Source organism: Podarcis liolepis (assembly GCF_965112155.1).
Source record: "Podarcis liolepis genome assembly, chromosome: 7".
Classification (NCBI taxonomy): Eukaryota; Metazoa; Chordata; class Lepidosauria; order Squamata; family Lacertidae; genus Podarcis; species Podarcis liolepis.
In genome coordinates this window covers 77074387-77093717 of record NC_139561.1, presented here as the reverse complement: position 1 = coordinate 77093717, position 19331 = coordinate 77074387, and the positions used below count along the sequence as shown (strand labels likewise).

General features: G+C 46.2%; 1 protein-coding gene and 1 long non-coding RNA gene across 2 annotated transcripts; one reads left to right on the top strand and one right to left on the bottom strand.

Moving 5' to 3' along the window:
- Positions 1–1562: 1562 nt before the first annotated feature.
- On the bottom strand, positions 1563–7949 carry LOC310712415 (uncharacterized protein; the record flags this gene model as incomplete). The annotated part of the gene is made up of 4 exons (XM_083515458.1): positions 1563–3371; positions 4216–4495; positions 5584–5721; positions 7777–7949. The coding sequence occupies 4 exons, from the start codon at positions 7947–7949 to the stop codon at positions 3201–3203; spliced, it is 762 nt and encodes a 253-aa protein (XP_083371584.1). The 3' UTR covers positions 1563–3200.
- On the top strand, positions 3151–10436 carry LOC310712426. Its single transcript, XR_014528879.1, has 3 exons — positions 3151–3287; positions 5559–5791; positions 7887–10436. It is a non-coding gene; the product is annotated as an uncharacterized lncRNA (long non-coding RNA).
- The last annotated feature ends 8895 nt before the right edge of the window (positions 10437–19331 follow it).

The window sequence follows — 19331 nt, the reverse complement described above, 5'->3', positions numbered from 1 at the left end:
AGATAACCAGACAGGAAGACTTGGCCATGTCAGATCACAATCTCCTCAAAATTACAATAATCTTCTGGAATAATTATCCCATACAGGCTCCCATCATTCCCAGCCAACACATACTTCCTAGGGCTCATGGGAGTTGTAGTCCAAACTGTTATGTACTGAAGTTCTCACCCTGGGCCAGCAGGGGGATACTGTAGATAGTTTTCACTCAGGTCCACATATGCAAATAAGGGATTGAAAGTGACATTCCGTGATTGGATAGTTACAGAAAATGGTTACTGTTGCATTCTAGTGGAGCTCTGTATAAGCAGGCTGGCTGAACCCTTCAGTTCAGTTCTGTTCTGGCCTGTGAATAAACAAGAGCTGTTTGAAGAATCGCTGTGTCATCTGATATGTTCACCCACAACTTAACACAAACCATCTGGAGAATACCAGGTTGGTGCACGCTGGTATACAACACTGAAACCGTCAGCAAAGGTTTTTTTCTCTAGGGGGAGAGCAAACCGAATGCAAGGAATTATTAGCATGGAGAATGAAAATCCCAAAGAGGACATTCCCTCCATTATGTAAGAAATATGTGGTCAGCTTCTTTTGGCCAGCAATTGTGGAATAGAGCCTGTTGCTGCACTGCTGCAGCAGTATTTTAAGACCCACCCTATTTTTTTAAAAAAAGTAATTGTTTTTATATTAAAAGATTTTCATAGTTAAGAAGGGTACATACGGCGTCTCTGTTTTCAGTGGATAGAGTCCTTTCTACAGGTCAGTTACATTCAGTGTGAGACACCTACTACCATAGACTTTTGTTTTAGCTGGCTTGAATGCAGTCTTTCTAAATCCCTGTAACCTGCATTGGGGACCTCGTGGTGAAGACCAGTTAAGAAATCCGATGGAACAATAGCAGCTCCTTCCATCACCCCTGAGGGGTAAGCTGGCTGGGGCTGAATGGCGGTTGTCCAATACATAAGTGGAGGGCCATGGGATCCCGTTGCCCCTTGGAATATGGCTCTGGCCACTCAGAAAGGCCATTGCGGAGCTAGGAAATATGTAGACCAGATCAGGGAGGCGGATAAGCTTTGCTAGATGAAAAGGTTCCCTTGCTTCAAACTTGGATAGAGTAAAAGTGTGTGCGTTGGGATCTGTCTAAAGTGCACCATTGGGGGGGTAAAGGCAAACAACCACTGGAGTGTTACAGCACCTGCTGTGGCTGCAGATACTGATACAGGAGAGACATGATTTGTTGCAGCTGGGGCAGAGGGAGGCGTCCAGTTTTGCTGCTGCATATTCGCTGTGGCGTTTCTTCTCTCTGAGCTCCTCCCAGCAGTCATTCCTCCTGTGGTCACTGCTGCGGATGCACAACCTGACTGCCTGTCTCCAGGCCGTGTGATGTAACCCAGCAAGATCTGGAGGGGACAAAGCGTCTGTTTTAGAACGGAAACGCTTCCTTATTTGCTTTGTTTTGAAAGTTCCTTTTTTGGGTGCCCATGTACAACGGCCGCCCCTACATCATCATCTTCATCATCATCATCCCCCTCCCTGCCCAAACCACAAGCACAACATTAGCCTCCTTTATTTGCATCATTTATTTTATTAGTTTTTAAAAGCTGTATAAAAAAAGAAGGGACATTTGCTTTTTTTTAAAAAAGGCAAAATTTGTTGTATCAATGGTGCGTAAAAACAAGCTGCAGGTACCATATTTACAAAATCATTTTCATTCCATAAATTACAAAGCTCCCGATTGTTATTTACAGAATACATAATATATATCTAAATATATATATTATCTGTCATTTTATCAGCAACAACAAGAATAATAATACTTTCCCCAACAAGAAGTAGGTCCAGTCAAGTGCCAACAATCCTTCAGTAGTATTAATAATAGTAAGAACAATAATAATAATAACTTGATAATAATAATAATAATAACTTGATAAGAGCATCTCTTGAGGTAGGTAAGTATTATTATTGCAGCTGTGTGTATTCCCAGGAGAAAAGATGCAAGGCAGCACGGCATGTATTTATATAAATATATATATATATATATATGTGCACATGGATTCAAACTGTGCAATCCTAGGCACATCTACTTAGAAGTAAGTCCTGCTGGATTGAACTGGACTTACTGCCAAATACATGCGTGTAGGATTACAGCTGGGATGAATCTCAGTGCTTAAAAATACAAAACACCATCCAATTTCTAGACCTTGAGTCAGAGAAGAGGAACTTATGGCCATTCAGACGCTGCTAGACTCAACTCCAACCTCCCATCACCACCACCACTGGGCATGCTGGGAGTTGGGAGTCCAAAGACCAGGTCATCTGAAGGGCCACAGCCCCCCCTAGTGTTGCCTTAAGTAGCAGAAGAGCTGGAAATGTAGGCGAGAGATGCCTGGATGCATTGCAGAAGCTGGGGGTGGCAGCAAGAGGAGACCTGAGCAGCAACAGCAAGGGAATGAGGTGTTAGCAGAGGGTGGGAGGAACCTGCAGCCCTCTGGCTCACATCAGCCCCCCCCCCCAGTGCAGCCCAAGGGCTGGGGGGGGGGAGGCTGAAGGGAGCTGGAGCCTGGCAACATCTGTAGGCCCACAGGTTCCCCCCACCTCTGCTCTAATGCTATTTGGACCTCCTTGCCAAATTGCTGCAGACAGAGTGCACTTGCATGCACTGGCATGTTTCCCCATAAAAGTGCAATAGAGGTCAGGAGCTCTCCTGTCCCTCTCTTTCAAAGCAGCAGAAGCAGTGTTTGGTTCTAAAGTGCAGGATAAACACACAGCGCCTACAGAAAACCTCTTTGAGAAAAGCCACTGAGAATTAGGAACTCGCGGGTCCTTTGCCCCACCGCTTCACATTTCTCTCTCTATAAAGAGCTGAAAACACACTCACTCACTCACACACACACACACACACACACACACACACACACACTATATATATATAAATATATATTTTACATGGACGCTCACCTTACCCTGCTCTAACCACTGGCAAACACAGCCCTTCCATTCTGGAAGGGCTTAATCAGACAAACTGGAATGCTACAGTTGTTCAACACCATAGAAACAAGGTCAGCCCAGCCCAGCCCCTCTCAAGGAACCTCTCCAGACTCAAGGAGGAGTCTTAGGAGCCAGGTGTCCTTCGCAAAGGAATACTACGGTTTCCCACCCCCCCAAAAAAAACAACCCCAACCACCCCAGGCCCTGCCCAGTCTTCAGGGTTTGGATGCACGCTTCGTGAGCCGTTTCAACATGTTGGGGTTGGGTCTCTGGAGAACGGGCATCGTCGGCTGAACGTAATAGTAAGTTACAGGGAAGTAGCTGAACACTGCGCCTTGCGGGTGCGGGATCCAAAGGGGAGACGGCGTTCGGTAGCGATGGGGCTCCTGGAAAGGGGGGGGGAGAGGTCAGAATAGGATTTCTTAAATATGCAAAATATTGGTGTAGTTTATTAACGCTTGGGCATAAGATAAATGACCTCAGTACAAAACAAAACAGAGACAATCTAACACCTGTCCTGAAAGACCTGCATTGGCTAGCAGTACGTTTCCGAGCACAATTCAGACAGGGTCATCCCCCTAGACGGGTTGCATGTAAGACAGGTGGGTGGGTCATTTGAGCTTGGTGGGCCAGTGCCACCTTTGCCCTAATCCAAAATGCGGCAGCTAGACTGGTGACTGGGAGTGACTGCTGAGACCACATAACACCTGTCCTGAAAGACCTGCATTGGCTCCCAGTACATTTCCGAGCACAATTGTTGGTGCTGACCTTTAAAGCCCCAAACAGCCTCGGCCCAGTATACCTGAAGGAGCATCTCCACCCCTATCATTCAGCCAAGACACTGCGGTCCAGCTCTGAGGGCCTTCTGGTGGTTCCCTCCCTGGGAGAAGTGAGGTTACAAGGCACCAGACAGAGGGCCTTCTCAGTAGCGGCACCCGCCCTGTGGAATGCCCTCCCATCAGATGTCAAGGAAATAAACAACTATTTGAATTTTAGAAGACATCTGTTTAGGGAGGTTTTTAATGTTTGATGTTTTATTCCGTTTTTAATATTTTGTTGGAAGCCGCCCAGAGCAGCTGAGGAAACCCAGACAGATGGGCGGGTTGTAAATAATAAATTATTTATTGTTTTTATTATTATAGTACAAAACACTGCATAAAATTACATTGCTGCCTAGAAGCAAACACACAGTACAGAACCAGATTCCCAGCCTCTATCCTATCAGCTTACGTGTTTGGGCAGATTTGTTCCCCCTGCTTTAATCTGTGATGTCTTTGCTGCAGAACGCCTGCCAAAACTCTCGTCCTCCGAAGACGACGCGCACTCGGAAGGCGACTCCGAAGGAGACTCGGAGTGATAGTCAGACGTCTCCGACTCAGGTGTTGCTTTGCCACTGCTGCTGCTACTGCTTCTCTCCATTTTCTTCTCCTTCTCTTTCTCCTTCTCCTTCTTCTTCTCCTTCATCTCCTCATCATCCTTCACTGTGAAGGGGCGGCTGTTCTCGCCAAGCCTGGGGTGGGGGAGAAGGAAAGTAGGGGTCAGACACTGGAAGGAAGCGCTTTCCCTCTATTTACACTCACAAGCTTCCATTGGAAGGAAGACACTGGAAGTTGTTTTATTTTGCAAGCAAAGTTCCAATAATGGCTTGGTCTTTTTAATGGAAAATGCAAGGTGAATCGAGAAAGCTTGAATGTGGATCCAGTGAATGGGGACATTTGTTTTAATCACACGTTATAGAAAACAATGAATGCCGTAAAGGAAAGGTTATTATAGTAGATCGAATATTATGTTAAACAGAATGTCCTTAATCCTGTATTTAAACAATACTGTGCTTTAGAGAAACGTAATCTGAATCCTGAAATGCTGTTCAAGAAGGAGGGGGCTTATTTGTATTTAATCAATCTTACTTTTGTAATGTAGTTGGGGGATATGGAAATAAAGAAGGAAATGAAAATCTATTTATGGTCCAGGGGATAAGTTATACGAGCTTCTACATAACTTTAAGAACTGGTGCCCCAAGTTTGAAAAAGACAACCAACTAATTGCAAGCTTTAAAACTGCTCTTATAAGTTGCTCTATTCATCTGAAAGGCGGGGGTGCTTCAAAGAAATTATTGGGTTGACCAAAAAGCAAGAATTAAAAAGCTAAACATAAAGGGACCCCTGACCATTGGGTCCAGTCGTGGCCGACTCTGGGGTTGCGGCGCTCATCTCACTGTATTGGCCGAGGGAGCTGGCATACAGCTTCTGGGTCACGTGGCCAGCATGACTTACCTTCCCGCCAGAGTGGTACCTATTTATCTACTTGCACTCTGACGTGCTTTCAGACTGCTAGGTTGGCAGGAGCAGGGACCGAACAACGGGAGCTCACCCCGTCGCAGGGATTTGAACCACCGACCTTCTGATCGGCAAGTCCTAGGCTTTGTGGTTTAACCCACAGCGAACAAGAATTATTGGTGCTCAATTAAAAATCCAACTTTTAGCATAAGTACTTTACACAACACAAAGGGGAATCCCTCTTTCAAAGGGCGCTTTCTATTACAACTCACCTATGGGGTTGTTGCTTTTTTAAAGGGACGGTTCCGTCGAATGCACTCACCTGCAGGAAACCTCGCCAGGATCAATCCAGATTGTAATTTCCCCTTTCAAAGTCAATTCCGAGTAATCGAGACCACTCTCCATACAAGCTTTCAGGATGGCGTCATCCTTGGTATACTGCCTGTTGATTCGGATGCACCTGCGAGGAAGCAGAGACAATGCAGAAACGGCTTAGATTTAGAACAAGATTCGGTGATCAGGCGCAGCAGGTAAACCTACATTCCCATAATGGGGAGAACCACCCGGACACCCAAGAAAATTAGCATGGTTTCCTCTAAAGAGCTTGGGGGGCTGGCATCTGCAGTCTCCCCCCACCCCCCAATCCTCACAAACCTGCGATGTAGCTTTGTCAGAAACTGAAGAGACTTTTAAGTCTACTTAAGAGAGGCAAACCAGCTATTTATACATATTCAAGGTTGCCAGCACTTCCATTTTCACATTTTGAATGCAATCATTTCCTGGGCTGTTGAATTAGCATTTTGAATGCATTTTTGTAAACACAATGGGGGGAAACCCCAGATCCACGAAATTATGCAATACACATAGACCATAATCCCTTCTTCTTCTTCTTCTTCTTCTTCTTCTTCTTCTTCTTCTTCTTCTTCTTATTAGACTTATTGTTTTTATTGCCCGTCCTTCACCAGCAAGTCACAGTTTAAACTTCAGAATTAAGAACTGTAGGTTGCTTACTCGCCCTTTGCATTTGTCTGCCCAGAATCTACAACCAAATCAATTTTGCTGGGTGAATATAACATTTCTACTTTTGCTGGGAGACTCGAACATTTGTTCTCTACGCGTGCGCAAAGTCAGAAATTAATTGCCACTAAGCTCAGCAGGATTTACTTGAAATGAACATGCTCTGCCACTCGGGTACTCTGTGTGCACAGCAATTTGCAATATTATAAAACAAGGACTGCCAGGTAATAATCTGTAGTACAACAAGCTCCAGACAGAGTCCTTGCAAACAAAGCTTCCAGCTGACCTGCAGGCTGGTGACACAGGCGTAGCAGCAGCCAACTGGTTTGTAAACCGCAGTTCTCTATCAGCTACACAAATAGCCTTGAGAGGTACAATACAGTTATTTTGCAGCTAGCTCTGCAAACAGCTGCCGCCATAAAGAGGCATCCAATCATTGCCTCATCCTCGACAAACAGACAGACAAGAGTCGAGGGTGACTAACAATGTCTGGGACTCAAGGCAGATCAAGGAACATAACCGCTGCTCTCAGTCTATTCCTTCCCCTCTCTCCTTTAAATGTGAAATGTATTTATCCCAAGTAGCTAGCCCTCATGGTTCCGGAGTGGAACACAAGTTATTGGCAAAAAGCACAAGCTCTTTTTACCCCTTTCTTTAAGGCAATGAGAATCAGGAGGGAGTGCAAAGTGCCCTATAAGACGATTACTCTATAAGTAGGGAGTTGGGGTCCACATATAGATCACATCTCAGCCTACGCTAGGTCACACTAGTACGATCAGCATGGGTTCCTATTTAGTTTTTAAGACAGAGAACAAATAGGAGAAGCAGCTGTGTATTGTTTATTTACTCACATAGCACCAAAGTCCCTGCCCCGAGGAGCTTACAATCTAACCTTCAGCACTAATAAGGAGCTTGTGATCCTCTAGATACTGCTGAGCCTGCAACTCCCATTATCCTTGACCGCTGACCATGCTAGCCAAGGCTGATGAGGAGTTGTAGTCCTAAACCATTCTACAGCTTTCCCCCACCCTGATCTCGGAGGAAGAAAACTGAGAAGAGGAGTGAAGCCAAAACAAGGGTAAACAGAGGGAGAATGAGTCTTATTTCCATTACAAGTTCCAAAATTTTGTCACAGTGGTGTGGCAGCCACCGAGCTGTATGAAGTGTAGACTCTTTCACCCAATGTAATGTGTGAACAAGCCTGTTGGCATTCAGAAAGGGAGTTGATTTAGTGAATTTCTATGCTGCTCTCCATTCAAATGAATCGGCATACAAAGAGTGTGCATTTCCAAAACAATTTAAAATCAGCACCTAAAATCAGCAGCCCATAAATGTTGAGGTTTTGTAATAACACGGTATTTGGTAACAACGTGAATGTCAACTTAACCATTAACCGTCCGAAAGGCGGGGGGGGATCTGTTTGCTGAAAGCTCTTCCATCAGTTGACAGTATTCCAATTTTAGTTCATTAAAAAAAAAAAATCAGCTTCCTTGCTTACCTGTAAGCCTGCCCTTTGCAGGGTTTCTCTGGGTACCAATGGTCCTTGTAGCGCTCGCACAGGATCGTGGCCAGGCTCTCCCTGAAACGCTCCAACTTCTCCTCCTCCAGCTTCCGGTCGCGATCCATCACGCGGGAAATGAACCAGACTGCTTTTTCCACTTCCTCCTTCATCTTGGGCCCTTCGCTGTGTACGTCCTGGGGGAGAAAAGAAGAAATCCCATTCAGCAACTGAGCCCTACAAAGAAAGCAGCCAAGGGCTCCAATGTAGGGAGCGGGGAAACTCTCCAAAAAGTCACTTTGTGCCAGAAGAAGTGGTCCTTCAATTTGCAAGGAACAGATTCGAGAGAGAGCTGTGTTCCCGCACAGCACGAGGAAACTCTTTGTTCTAAAAGCTTGCAACACCAGGACCACAAAATAGTGACTCGGGCCTATGAAGCAGAAGTGAGTCACCGAGGCAGAGCTTGCAGGGCTGTTACATCAGGGCTCCTGCAAGCAGGTAACAACAAATGAAAACAGGCAGGGCTGTTGCAGCGGGGGTCAGGGGGCACCCAGAGGTACTATAGCCCAACCCCATCTGCCCTGTCAGTCCCATACCAATTCAGCTGAGTAGGCAAACTTTTTGACAAGACACCGGCTCCAGGTTTGGGGAAAACGTTTGGACAAGGTGGCGTTGAAGTGGGCTGCCTTGTGGCCATCTAGGACTCTCTAGCTTGGTATTATTCACACAACCCATCCATCCTTGGGTCAAGGAGGAGGAAGAGAATTACAACACAGCCAAAAGGGCATTTGGCAGGGGGGTGAATGCTTGTGGGTCAACACACTTATCAATAACAAACATGTCTCTTAACTATAGCACTCCCCTATGCCCTAGAGGAAAAGGGTCAAAAACTAAGTCCCTTATCTTTTTTTAAAGGGGGAGGGGGAGCTTTCTTAGTTAAGGAGAACCATGAATAAGGTGGATGAGAAGGCCCTTAAGGGAGTTCACAAGGCCCACCCAGGGTCAGAAACTCAGGTATATAATCTAATCACCCAATGGCACCACGTGGAAATCTCTGGATGACAGGTTGGTGTCTGAGATCTCCATCTGGTTGGCCCTCCAGCTTTCTTCAGAAGAAGCTTATTTATTTCATTTACATCCCACCTTTTTCTCCAAGAAGTACACCGTTCACCCACCTCCTCAGTTAATCCCAACAACAACCCTGTGAGGTAGGTTAAGGGGCTGTAACTGGCCCAAGGACACCCAAGTGAGCTTCATGGCAGAGTCTGGGGATTTGAACCCTGGCCTTGCAAGTCCTACTGCGACCCTGGAATTCCTAGGGTACTTCTGCTATGGGGCAGCTCTATAAATTAAGCAGGTTAGGAAATATGAGGGAGGCAAAACGTCACTTTAGAGAAGGATCTTAAATATTTCCCTTGAAGTTTGAATTTGTTTTGTTCTGAGTTGTTTTATTTGATGGCTTAACGGGTTGTAAACTGCTTGGGAGTTTTCCTTTAAAACATAGAGCAGTATAGATGATGATAATGAAGAACAAGAAAAGTAAAGTAAAGGAAGGAGAAGAAGATTATTCACAGGGAGAAGTGGAAATGGCCCCTAGACATTCCATGTTGGTGACTGTAACCTAGGTTTTTAAAGTACCATTTGCCAAAGCTACCTGCCCTACATTCTGCTAGTTCTCTCAATTGATACTGATGGTACCAAGAATTCTACTTCTCTTGCCAATCAGCTACCCCCATCCAAACAGCACACACACTCCAGATAAGAACAACCACTGCCTGGATCCTCAGCCATGCCATTTTGTACGCACACGCTCTTCCCCCCACTGGGCTGGCCCGCTCAGTTTCCGGGAACAGCTTGTTGCAAGCAGATTACCTGCCATTGAGGGGACACAGAAGTACACACCGAGTTGGTTGCAAAAGGTTGCAACACGAGGGGCTGGGCCGCAAAGCAGCAAAACAAAAAGAGAAAGGGCCATGTGTGGGCTGCAAACCTCTTCCTATCAACACAGGCACGTGACTGGGTACGTCTTCATGCTCTCACACACAAAGCTGCGATCTCTTGCACAAGGCAGTTGGGGCAAGGCAAGAGATTTATGGTTTGTTGATGCAGAAAGAAGGCTCCCTTGCACCCAGCTGTGTTTAGCTTGGCTAGAGAGAGAGGCAAATGAATGTTGCAAATCAGGAAATAATGGTCAATGCTGTTGTCCATCATAACCCCAGCCCTATGCTTCCAAAGCACACAGAGGCAGGTTCTGCCCCCGCAAAGTTGAATCTACAAGAACCGTCAGCTGAGTGAAATGTGGGCAGAATTTATATAGGAGCACATGAGTCAAAACCAAACATAACTTATAAACAGAGTCACACCTTGGGTCCCTCTGCAACTGTTTTGTCTACACTGACTGACAGTAGCTCTCAATATTTCAGACAGAGATCTTTCTCTGTGCATGACAGGAGTTACCTATGATCCTGGAAAGCTAGTCTAGATGCCACACTGTTAAAAACCCAGATATATAAGCTAGGCGCCAAATGGTCTCCAAACCAGGGTCTCCAAAACAGAATGTCTACGTGCCAGTTAGGGGCCCGGTGGATTGTGAGTCTTTTTGCTTCCTGAAGTTCATTCTGACTGCAAGGATAAAATATCATTGATAAAATTCTACAGGATGTGGTGTTAGTGCGTGGAAACAGGCAAGATCCTAAGATGCCCAGGCGTGCACCTCCAGATGGTGGAGACATCAGGCACTACAAGTGACCGATAGCCCAATGCAAAATTTGCCCAGCAAACACTGCCTCCAGTTGCTGCTGGTTTACAGTTCCTATCCCCCCAAGGCCAGGGTTGACAGGGGTTGGAACCCAACATCACCTGGAAGGCCACTTGTCCCCCAGCCCTGCAGTCTAAGCCTTAGAAGCACAGCATCTGGAATAGCAGCCAGTATACAACAGGGCTGTTCTGGGGCTCAAGCAGCAGCAGAGGCAGTTCAAGGCAATGTGGGACTTAAGGCGAAGTCCACAAGGCTGGCGCACTTGTGTAGGTATGTTCACAAGCACATGCAGGGAAAAAATAACCACCAGTCTTTTAACGGACCATCTGCATCTCTTTTGAAAGAGTGCAAAGATCAGACACCCGTAGCAGGCCACCACGCCTGTCTAATGACAGGTCTGGTCCTGACTGACAGCCATCAAAGAAAAGCCTGGATTATAGGCTAGTTTTGAGGATAACAAAGGAGAAAGTTGCCACAGCAAGGCCAGGTGTGAGGAACAGATGGTGCTAAACCACAACGGCCACCAACTCCAGCAAACATGGCCAGAAGGGCTCCACCCCACCCTGCACCTGAGCAAGGCACTTGCTGGATAGATAACAAGAATCACACACGGCATTATTTGCCAGAAACGCAAGCCATTTCACAGGTCCCAAGGCTGTAAGGCAGAGGAGAGGCACCTGTTTTTAAGCGTTCACCCACCTCTCCCCTCCAAGCCACAAAGCCTGCCAAGTATCATTAGCTCAGCAAGCTATCTGCAGCGTCTATCAGCTCACCTGCGTTTATCACCGACTCAAGAGTCACATTGAAAGAAAAAAATCAAATGATATCATAGGAAGAGCAAGCCAAAACAATGACACAAAGCAGCTTCCTGGAAATGGTAAACATTGCAGAGCACCTTGGGGTCCCACAAACTACTTTGGAATTGGAAGCTAATCCTGGGGTGGAAAAGGAAGCTTCAGTTCCTGGCAAGACACACATTACTCACAGGATCACCAAAACCAGAAATCAAAAAATCTGCCCCCACCAGGGAAGCCTGAAAATCTACCCTAAAACATTGTTTAAAACCTGACAAGCGCAACATTAAAAAAATTTAAAATCCTGATTTTTTTGGATCACTTAAAATGTGATCTGTTCCACTTTGGGGCTCATTTCAGCCCCACAAATATCAAATTTTGGAACCAGGTTCTAACTCAGGTTGGGGGGGGTCCTTGGTCTTTTAGATATTGCTAGACTATGACTCCCATCAGCCCCAGAAAGCACAGGTACAGTAATGGCCAGGAGTGATGGAAGTCACAGGTCAACAACATCTGAAGAGCCAAGGGTCCCCCCACACCTGCCCTAGGACCTCAGATGGCCCAGCTTTAACGCAAAGGCACACACACACCCAAACTAAGTCACGGTTGCTGCCTGAGCACCTGCTGTTTTTCAACTGCCAAAGCCAAATCTGACACCTGTTCCTAGACCTAGACACAAACACACACACACACACACACACACACACACACACACACACACACACACAGTTTGTCACTCACTTCCCACTCAACCCAAGTGAAAAGGTGAACTGGGAATTTCTTTGTGCTCTCCTCTGCCCTCCCCAAATAAAGGGGATTCTGGAAAATGATTTCCCACTTGCCTCACCCCACAGGAATTTTTGGGCATAGGGGCTTTTCCCACTTCCCTCTTTCGCTTTCTGCCTCGCGGGGAACAAAAATTAAACTCTTCCTACTCCATCCTCTTTTCAGTGCCAGCTATCTCGTGAGGCTCCTCACCAAGGATACATTCCCGATAAAGCCGTTTATACATCTTTCAAAACAAAAACAAATGTTTGGCCAAACAGTCCGTACCCAGGAAGGAAAGCCTCCATTCAAAACATGCATAACCCGCTCTGTTTGCAAACTTACTGAATGGTTTCTTGCAAGGCACCATTCCTCTCCACCTCAGTGTTCCCCGCCTTGCACAATCCACAGTACAAGAGGAAATCACACTGGCCTACTTTCCAAGGTTAGTTTAAGTACCACTGAGATGTTCTACACCTAGGAAGCACACTAAGTAATTGTTTGCAAAGCTAAGCAGGGTCAGGTTTCAAAACTAGATGGATGACAGTGTGTGGAGATTCCTGCATTGCAGGGGGCTGGACTAGATGACCCCTGGGGTCCCTTTCAACTGTACAGTTTTATCATCTATGACCTACTCTGTGTGTGTGGTTTTATGATGATCTTCTGGTGGCTATGAACATTTGGAGGTTATCCTGTTTATAACCCAGGCATTATAAACAATAACCATGCTTCTAGATCAGGGTTTCCTCAAACTTCGGTCTACAGCTGTGTTTACCTAGGGATTATGGGAGTTGTAGTTCAAAAGCAGCTGGAGACCCAAGTTTGGGAAGCCCAGTTCTAGAGGCTAAAGCAGGCACAGGCAAACTGGGCCCTCCAGATGTTTTGGGACTACAACTCCCATCATTCCTGGCTAACAGGACCAGTGGTCAGAGATGATGGGATTTGTAGTCCCAAAACATCTGGAGGGCCCAGTTTGCCTATGCCTGGGCTAAAACATCAATCCAAAAGCTATAAAACAGCAAGCAACTGAACACAACACTTAAGACAGATTTATTTAGCCTGGGGCCTCCCTCCAGATGCGTTGGACTACGAATCCCATTAGCCTCTACCAGCACACTGATGGGAATTCTCCCTCGAAACATCTGGAAAGTGCAAGGTTGATAAGGAATGATTCAACCTCAACCCTCCCAAAAGTGCATACAAATTAATTGTTTGGTCTCCCAGCAGCTGTCCAATGGCCATTTAGAAACCTTGTAATACAGATGCTAATTTAGCAAGATCCACCCTCTCCTGGGGCAATTCAGGAGCCATTAGGAAACAATTATTTAAAAATGCAAATGAGAGGCTATATAAGTGGATCTAAGCTATGCATTGTGGTGGTCATTCCAAAAGCCAAGGTGAGACACACAACAGAGGAAAAAAGAGAAAGCCTTCAGACACCTTATCTAAGCTCACCAACAATGGCCCTTCACAAATGCGACTTAGCAGGCTTTTAATGCTAAGGGGCACCTTTTCTGTTTGGTTATCTTTTTAGGGAGGGGGGTAGGGCTTTAACAGATATTCAGGAATTCATGCTTCCTGGAAGGAACAAATGCACCCCAAGAGATGTTCACTGCCAGCCCTTCTAGGCAACCACTTCCCCAAATGAACCATTTAGCTTTAGCTTGTGGCAGGAAAGAGCTGCTACTACTACTGGGTCACAGCTTGCTACCAGGGGGGTTGCAATAGCAGGACTGTCGCCATGCAAAGTACATGCAGAATGGTGCCTGAATGCATATTTGGGTCCAAAGGTAGCAAGACCATTGGCTTAAGGGGGATGAAAAAAAAAAATGCTATCCAGCAGAGACACCAAAATGCAACACATCGCAACATCTGAAACTGGAGTAACCCACTAGGAATTTTGAGATTCTTTCCCTCCTCAAGAAAATGGGACTTGTATTAGGGAAAGGATGGGGAAACAGGGAGCACTCAGACTGTTGCTAGACTACAACTTTCATCATCCCCTGGCCATTGGTCATGCTGCCTAGGGCTGATGGGAATTGGAGTCAACCACATCTGGAGGGCTGCAGTTTCCTCATCCCTGTGAGGATTGAGGCACTTGAAGATAATAATAATAACAATAACAATAATAATATTTTTTATACCCCATCCATCTGGCTGGGTTTCCCCAGCCACTCTGGGCGGCTTACAACACATATACAACCAAAGAAAAATATAAACCATTAAAAACTTCCCTATACTTAAAAACTTCCCTGCATGCAAAGCTATTTATACTGCACTTGATTTGTCCACTTGCCAGAACATCCATGAATGAGCCTCAATATAGCATCTCTCCACCTGACATCCTAGATACACAAACATGCAAAGTGAGCGTGCAGCCAGGAATGGTCAGAACAGCTCACACGGACCAAACAATGTACTGCACACACTAACCCTAAAAAAAGCCTAATATTTAGATCTCAGCTCTGCAACAAACTCTTCGATCCAGTCTTGTGCAAGTCACCAAAAATCCCAGCTACTACCTGCCTCAAACACATTCATCAGGGAGAGAATCCCCAAAATCATGCCCCCAAAATATAACTTTTTAAGAAGGTATATAAACAAGCCAGATTGATTGCATTCCCAGCAGGTACAAATCCACACCGCATAATGGGAAATCCAGACTCGGCAGGTAGCTAAAGACAACCCCCAATTCCTTAGCAAATGTACAAATGGATTTGCAGTCCCTTTACACCCTTTGGGTTCTGTCCTAAAAACATCTTAAAATCTGCTTAGCATTTATATATATATATATATTTGGTGGGGGTATGTTCTCCCTGAAAATGGAGCTCCATTGAAAGACACAATTCCGTGGACCTATTCTCTGAGAATGCGTCTTTCAAGGGGAATACCATTTCCACGGGGCAGTACACCTCCCCAAACTTTCCTGAACAACAGAGAAACCTCCTCTATTAGCACAACGGAGGATGCAAAACAAGGAATCGGCAACTGAAAATGCAAGAAGAGCTCTGCAGCTGGATCTGACCAACCCCAGATGCCCAGAGAAGCTACCAAGCAGGACCCAGGTGCAAAACCGCTCTCCCCACCTGAGATCCCTGCGCAACATCAAAACAAACAACCCAAGAGGACCCCCCCCCACAACTCACCGGCCAAATCACGCAGGAGGGAGCGTGGGAATGCGTTTAACAATTTGTTTAACAATAAAGTTCCCAGCGGAGCGCGGGAGGGGAGAGGCAAAGGCCGGTCTCCCTTCTCACCCCAGGCACCGATCTAAATGAAAGTTGCAAAACAAACTACAGGGCAGTTTCATCAGCAGGAAGGCGATAACGAGCGTCAGAGGAGGAAATACGCAGAGAGTGGGTTGGCAATCGGTAACCTGGGGGAAGTGGGTACCGAGGTCGGGAAAGGGGGAGAAAATGGGGTGTCGGGATGGGGGCAGGAGGAAAGGTCACTGCCGAAGGAGTCGGTAGTCTAAACACACGGGAGTCTTTGGAGCACCCCAAGGCTGCAAATCTTTTACGCACGCCCCTGGGAGGATGGAGACCCCCTGAACTCTGCGCGTCCTTCCGATGGGCACGGGGAGGGTCGTGTATTAACCTTTAAGGCGCCACGAGCCACGTGAAAGGGGAGCGGGGGAAGGAATAGACTCGGAGGGGAAGAGGAAAGAAGGATTTGGGAACCAGACAAGGCAATAGAGCGAGAGAGTGAGACAGACAGACGGACGCAAAGTTCAGGTAGATTTGAGGTGTGCTAAATGTTATGAGGCTGCCCGGGAATTAGGGGTGGGAATGCGCATGGAGTGGACGTGGTCGCCGGTGCAGTGCCAGGATGGCTCCGGGGGGGACGATAAGATGAAGCAGGGTTGAGTCAGATCTGGAGGATGAAACTGTGCGGGCGGGGGGGGGGGTGAGCGGCACAAGCACAGATAGCAATGCAACCAATAGAAAATACCAGCGATGGAGAATTTAAAGCGGGTTGGGGACTGGAGAAGAGGGGGGGGGAATCGAAATCAAAAATCCTACACGACCTCTCCCCCAACCCCGGATCCGAGCCCTATTTCTAGGAACGGAGATATTACAGCGGGTGGGTCAAATCCAGGAGAAAGGTTTCGGCAAGGACGGGGATCGAGTGCGTTCGCAGGAGATAAAAGTAATTTAAAAAGAAAACCGGACAGCTAAGCAATAATTCTTGGCGGGGTGGGGAGGGGGTGTCGTCGGTGCGACGCCAGGAATGTTTGGGTCCGGTCGGGAAAGTCGGACAGACAGAAATGAAATTTTGGTTAGGGAGCGGGGAGAGAAAATCAGGGAGAGAAAAGTAAGACGATCGGGGAGTGGGGAAGCGGGGGGAAAGAAGAAATCCGGGGGGAAAGCCACACACAGTCGCTAAACAGAAAACCAACCGGATCGGGCCCCTTAATTCGGTAGAAAAAGGAAACTCTATAGGAAACGTTTTAGGAAGAAAGAGGGTCTAGCGCATCAATCCCTTGAAGAAACCCAGAATCCCAGTAATAGTTTTCCCATCGCAACCGCCAAACACTCTCCTGGTAGGAGAAGGAAGAAAAAAACTCCAGCTCTCGAGGGGGAAAAAGAGGTACCCGGAGTAAAGAATCCCGCTTCAGATCGCGCCCCGCTTCGCCCCCGCATCAGCCTTACCCGACAAGGCAGCGTGCGCTCTCTCGCTCGATCTCTGGTCCTCTCCGCTCTGGCCAACCACGCGGCTCCCTTGTTTCGCTCCCTTGGGCTTGTGCGCGCCTCTTCCTGGATCCTCGGACTTATGAGAGGCGGGACCAAAGCGCGGGGGGAAAGAGGCGGGGGTTCCCTGCGCGACTGCCGCGTCAGCGACCATAAATGGAGATCCTGTCCACGTGGGACCTTCCAGCGTGCAGGGCGAGGGGTAGGAAGCTTAGGGAGGGGAGGGACACGTCACATGAGGCGTGGCCGGCAGTGCTGCGGGGGGTGCTTCAATTTGCTAGGCGCTGTATGGATCTCTGGACAAAGGGATCAACATGACAATAGGAGGAAAAGGCGGTGGGGAGATGAAAGGGGTTCTTTCTAATCTGATTAATTTCTACACCGCCCTTATCTGAGGTCGATCACAGGGCGGTTTGCAAAATAAAAACACAAAAATGCGTGACATAGTAAAAAGCAAAGCAATAACACCCCCACGCAGTTTATATGTATACAGTGCTTTTTTTCTGGGCGGACACGGGGTATGCGTACCCCTTAACATTTTGTGAATCTTTGTACTTTCGGCCATTTACTGTATTTATTTTCCCCAATCTGAACTATAAAATGATGATTTTCTCGAGTCAAAATGAGAGTACCCCTCAATATTTTTAAAGAAAAAAGCACTGTATGTATATAATATTTCCTTTTTATACCCAATTGCACATTCAAATGTATCCCTATCATGTTTTATGACTTCCCTTATATTGTATGTGAGCTGGAACTGGTCTGTGACGGAAATAATAAATTTATTATTATATAATATTCTTTACTGAAATATAAAAAGTACACAATCACAAGTGCACAGAGTAAGGTAAGATGCAAAGAAGAAGGAAAAGAATAGCACCAATGTAGAAAAATAAAACAGAACCGGGAGGAGAAGAAATTGTACAGTATACATTAAAAAATATATGTTACTATAGTTAACCAAACCTTAACCTATGTATTTATAAAAATAATTATATTATTTTAGATAATGATTTGATTGGTATCCAGCTGTCTCAGGACTACTAGTACAGTGGTACCTTGGCTTATAAACTTAATCCATTCCAGAGGTCCGTTCTTAAACCAAAACCGTTCTTAAATCAAGGTGCACTTTCCCTAATTCGGCCTTCCACCGTTTGGTTTCCATTTTTAGACTGAGGTAATGTTCTCAAACCAAGACACTATTTTCAGTTTTGCGGAGTTGGTAAACCAAATCGTTCTTAAACCGGACTGTTCTTAAACTGAGATACCACTGTATTATAGATAAGGATCGAGGTGTGAATGTCAAGGCTTCAGGCTCCTGGAACAAACATTGCTGTACTTGGAAATGAGCATTAGTAGGAACAGGTACATTTTGTTTAGTTACCTTGTTTCATTTATTACATTTATTTACACGTTGCTCTTCCCTCCCAGAGGATCCCAGGGCCGCAAACATATCTGCAATAAAATAATACAGCTGAAAAGAAGGGAAGCGTATTTCAAAACATGGGGAAGCCTCTAAAAATGATTTTAAAATAATAAACTTAGAGAAACATTGAACAGATTTAAAAGCAGGTGAAATCAAATAGTGTGTCAAATAGTGTGCTGAGGCAGGCTGACTTAAGAATAAAATGAAAAATAAGGTGCAGGATTAGGCCAGCGCCCCATCTAGACCAACTTGGGAAGGTGTCGTGGAGACGTGTGGAATAGGGAACTGGAAGGTGTTATAAACCCTAAACCAGGGGCAGGCAACCTAAGGCCCGGGGGCTGGATACGACCCAATCACCTTCTCAATTCAGCCTGCAGACGGTCCAGGAATTAGCGTGTTTTTACATGAGTAGAATGTGTCCTTTTATTTAAAATGCATCTCTGGGTTATTTGTGGGGCCTGCCTGGTGTTTTTACATGAATAGAATGTGTGCTTTGATTTAAAATGCATCTCTGGGTTTTTTGTGGGGCATAGGAATTAGCTCTTCCCCCCCCCAAAAAAATATAGTCCGGCCCTCTACATGGTCTGAGGGACGGTGGACCGGCCCATGGCTGAAAACGTCCTCAGCCCAGTATACCTGAAGGAACATTTCCACCCCCATCGTTCAGCCTGGACACTGAGGTCCAGCTCCGAGGGCCTTCTGGCGGCTCCCTAACTGCGAGAAGTGAGGTTACATGGAACCAGGCAGAGGGCCTTCTCGGTAGTGGCGCCTGCCCTATGGAACGCCCTCCCATCAGATGTCAAGGAAATAAACAACTCTCTGACTTTTAGAAGGCATCTGAAGGCAGCCCTGTTTAGGGAAGTTTTTAATGTCTGATGTTTTATTGTGCTTTTAATTCTGTTGGCAGCTGCCCAGAGTGGCTGGGGAAACCCAGCCAGATGGGGAGGGTGTAAACAATAAAATTATTATTATTAATTTCTCAATTTGGAGGGGAGATAGATCAAGATTTTGTTTTGACAGGATGGACATGGGTTTGTGGCTAACACCATGTGTACTCTGCTTCCCAAACCAGGAGTGGGAACATATTGGATGCCAAGTAAACAGGAGTGTGTACGCAGCCT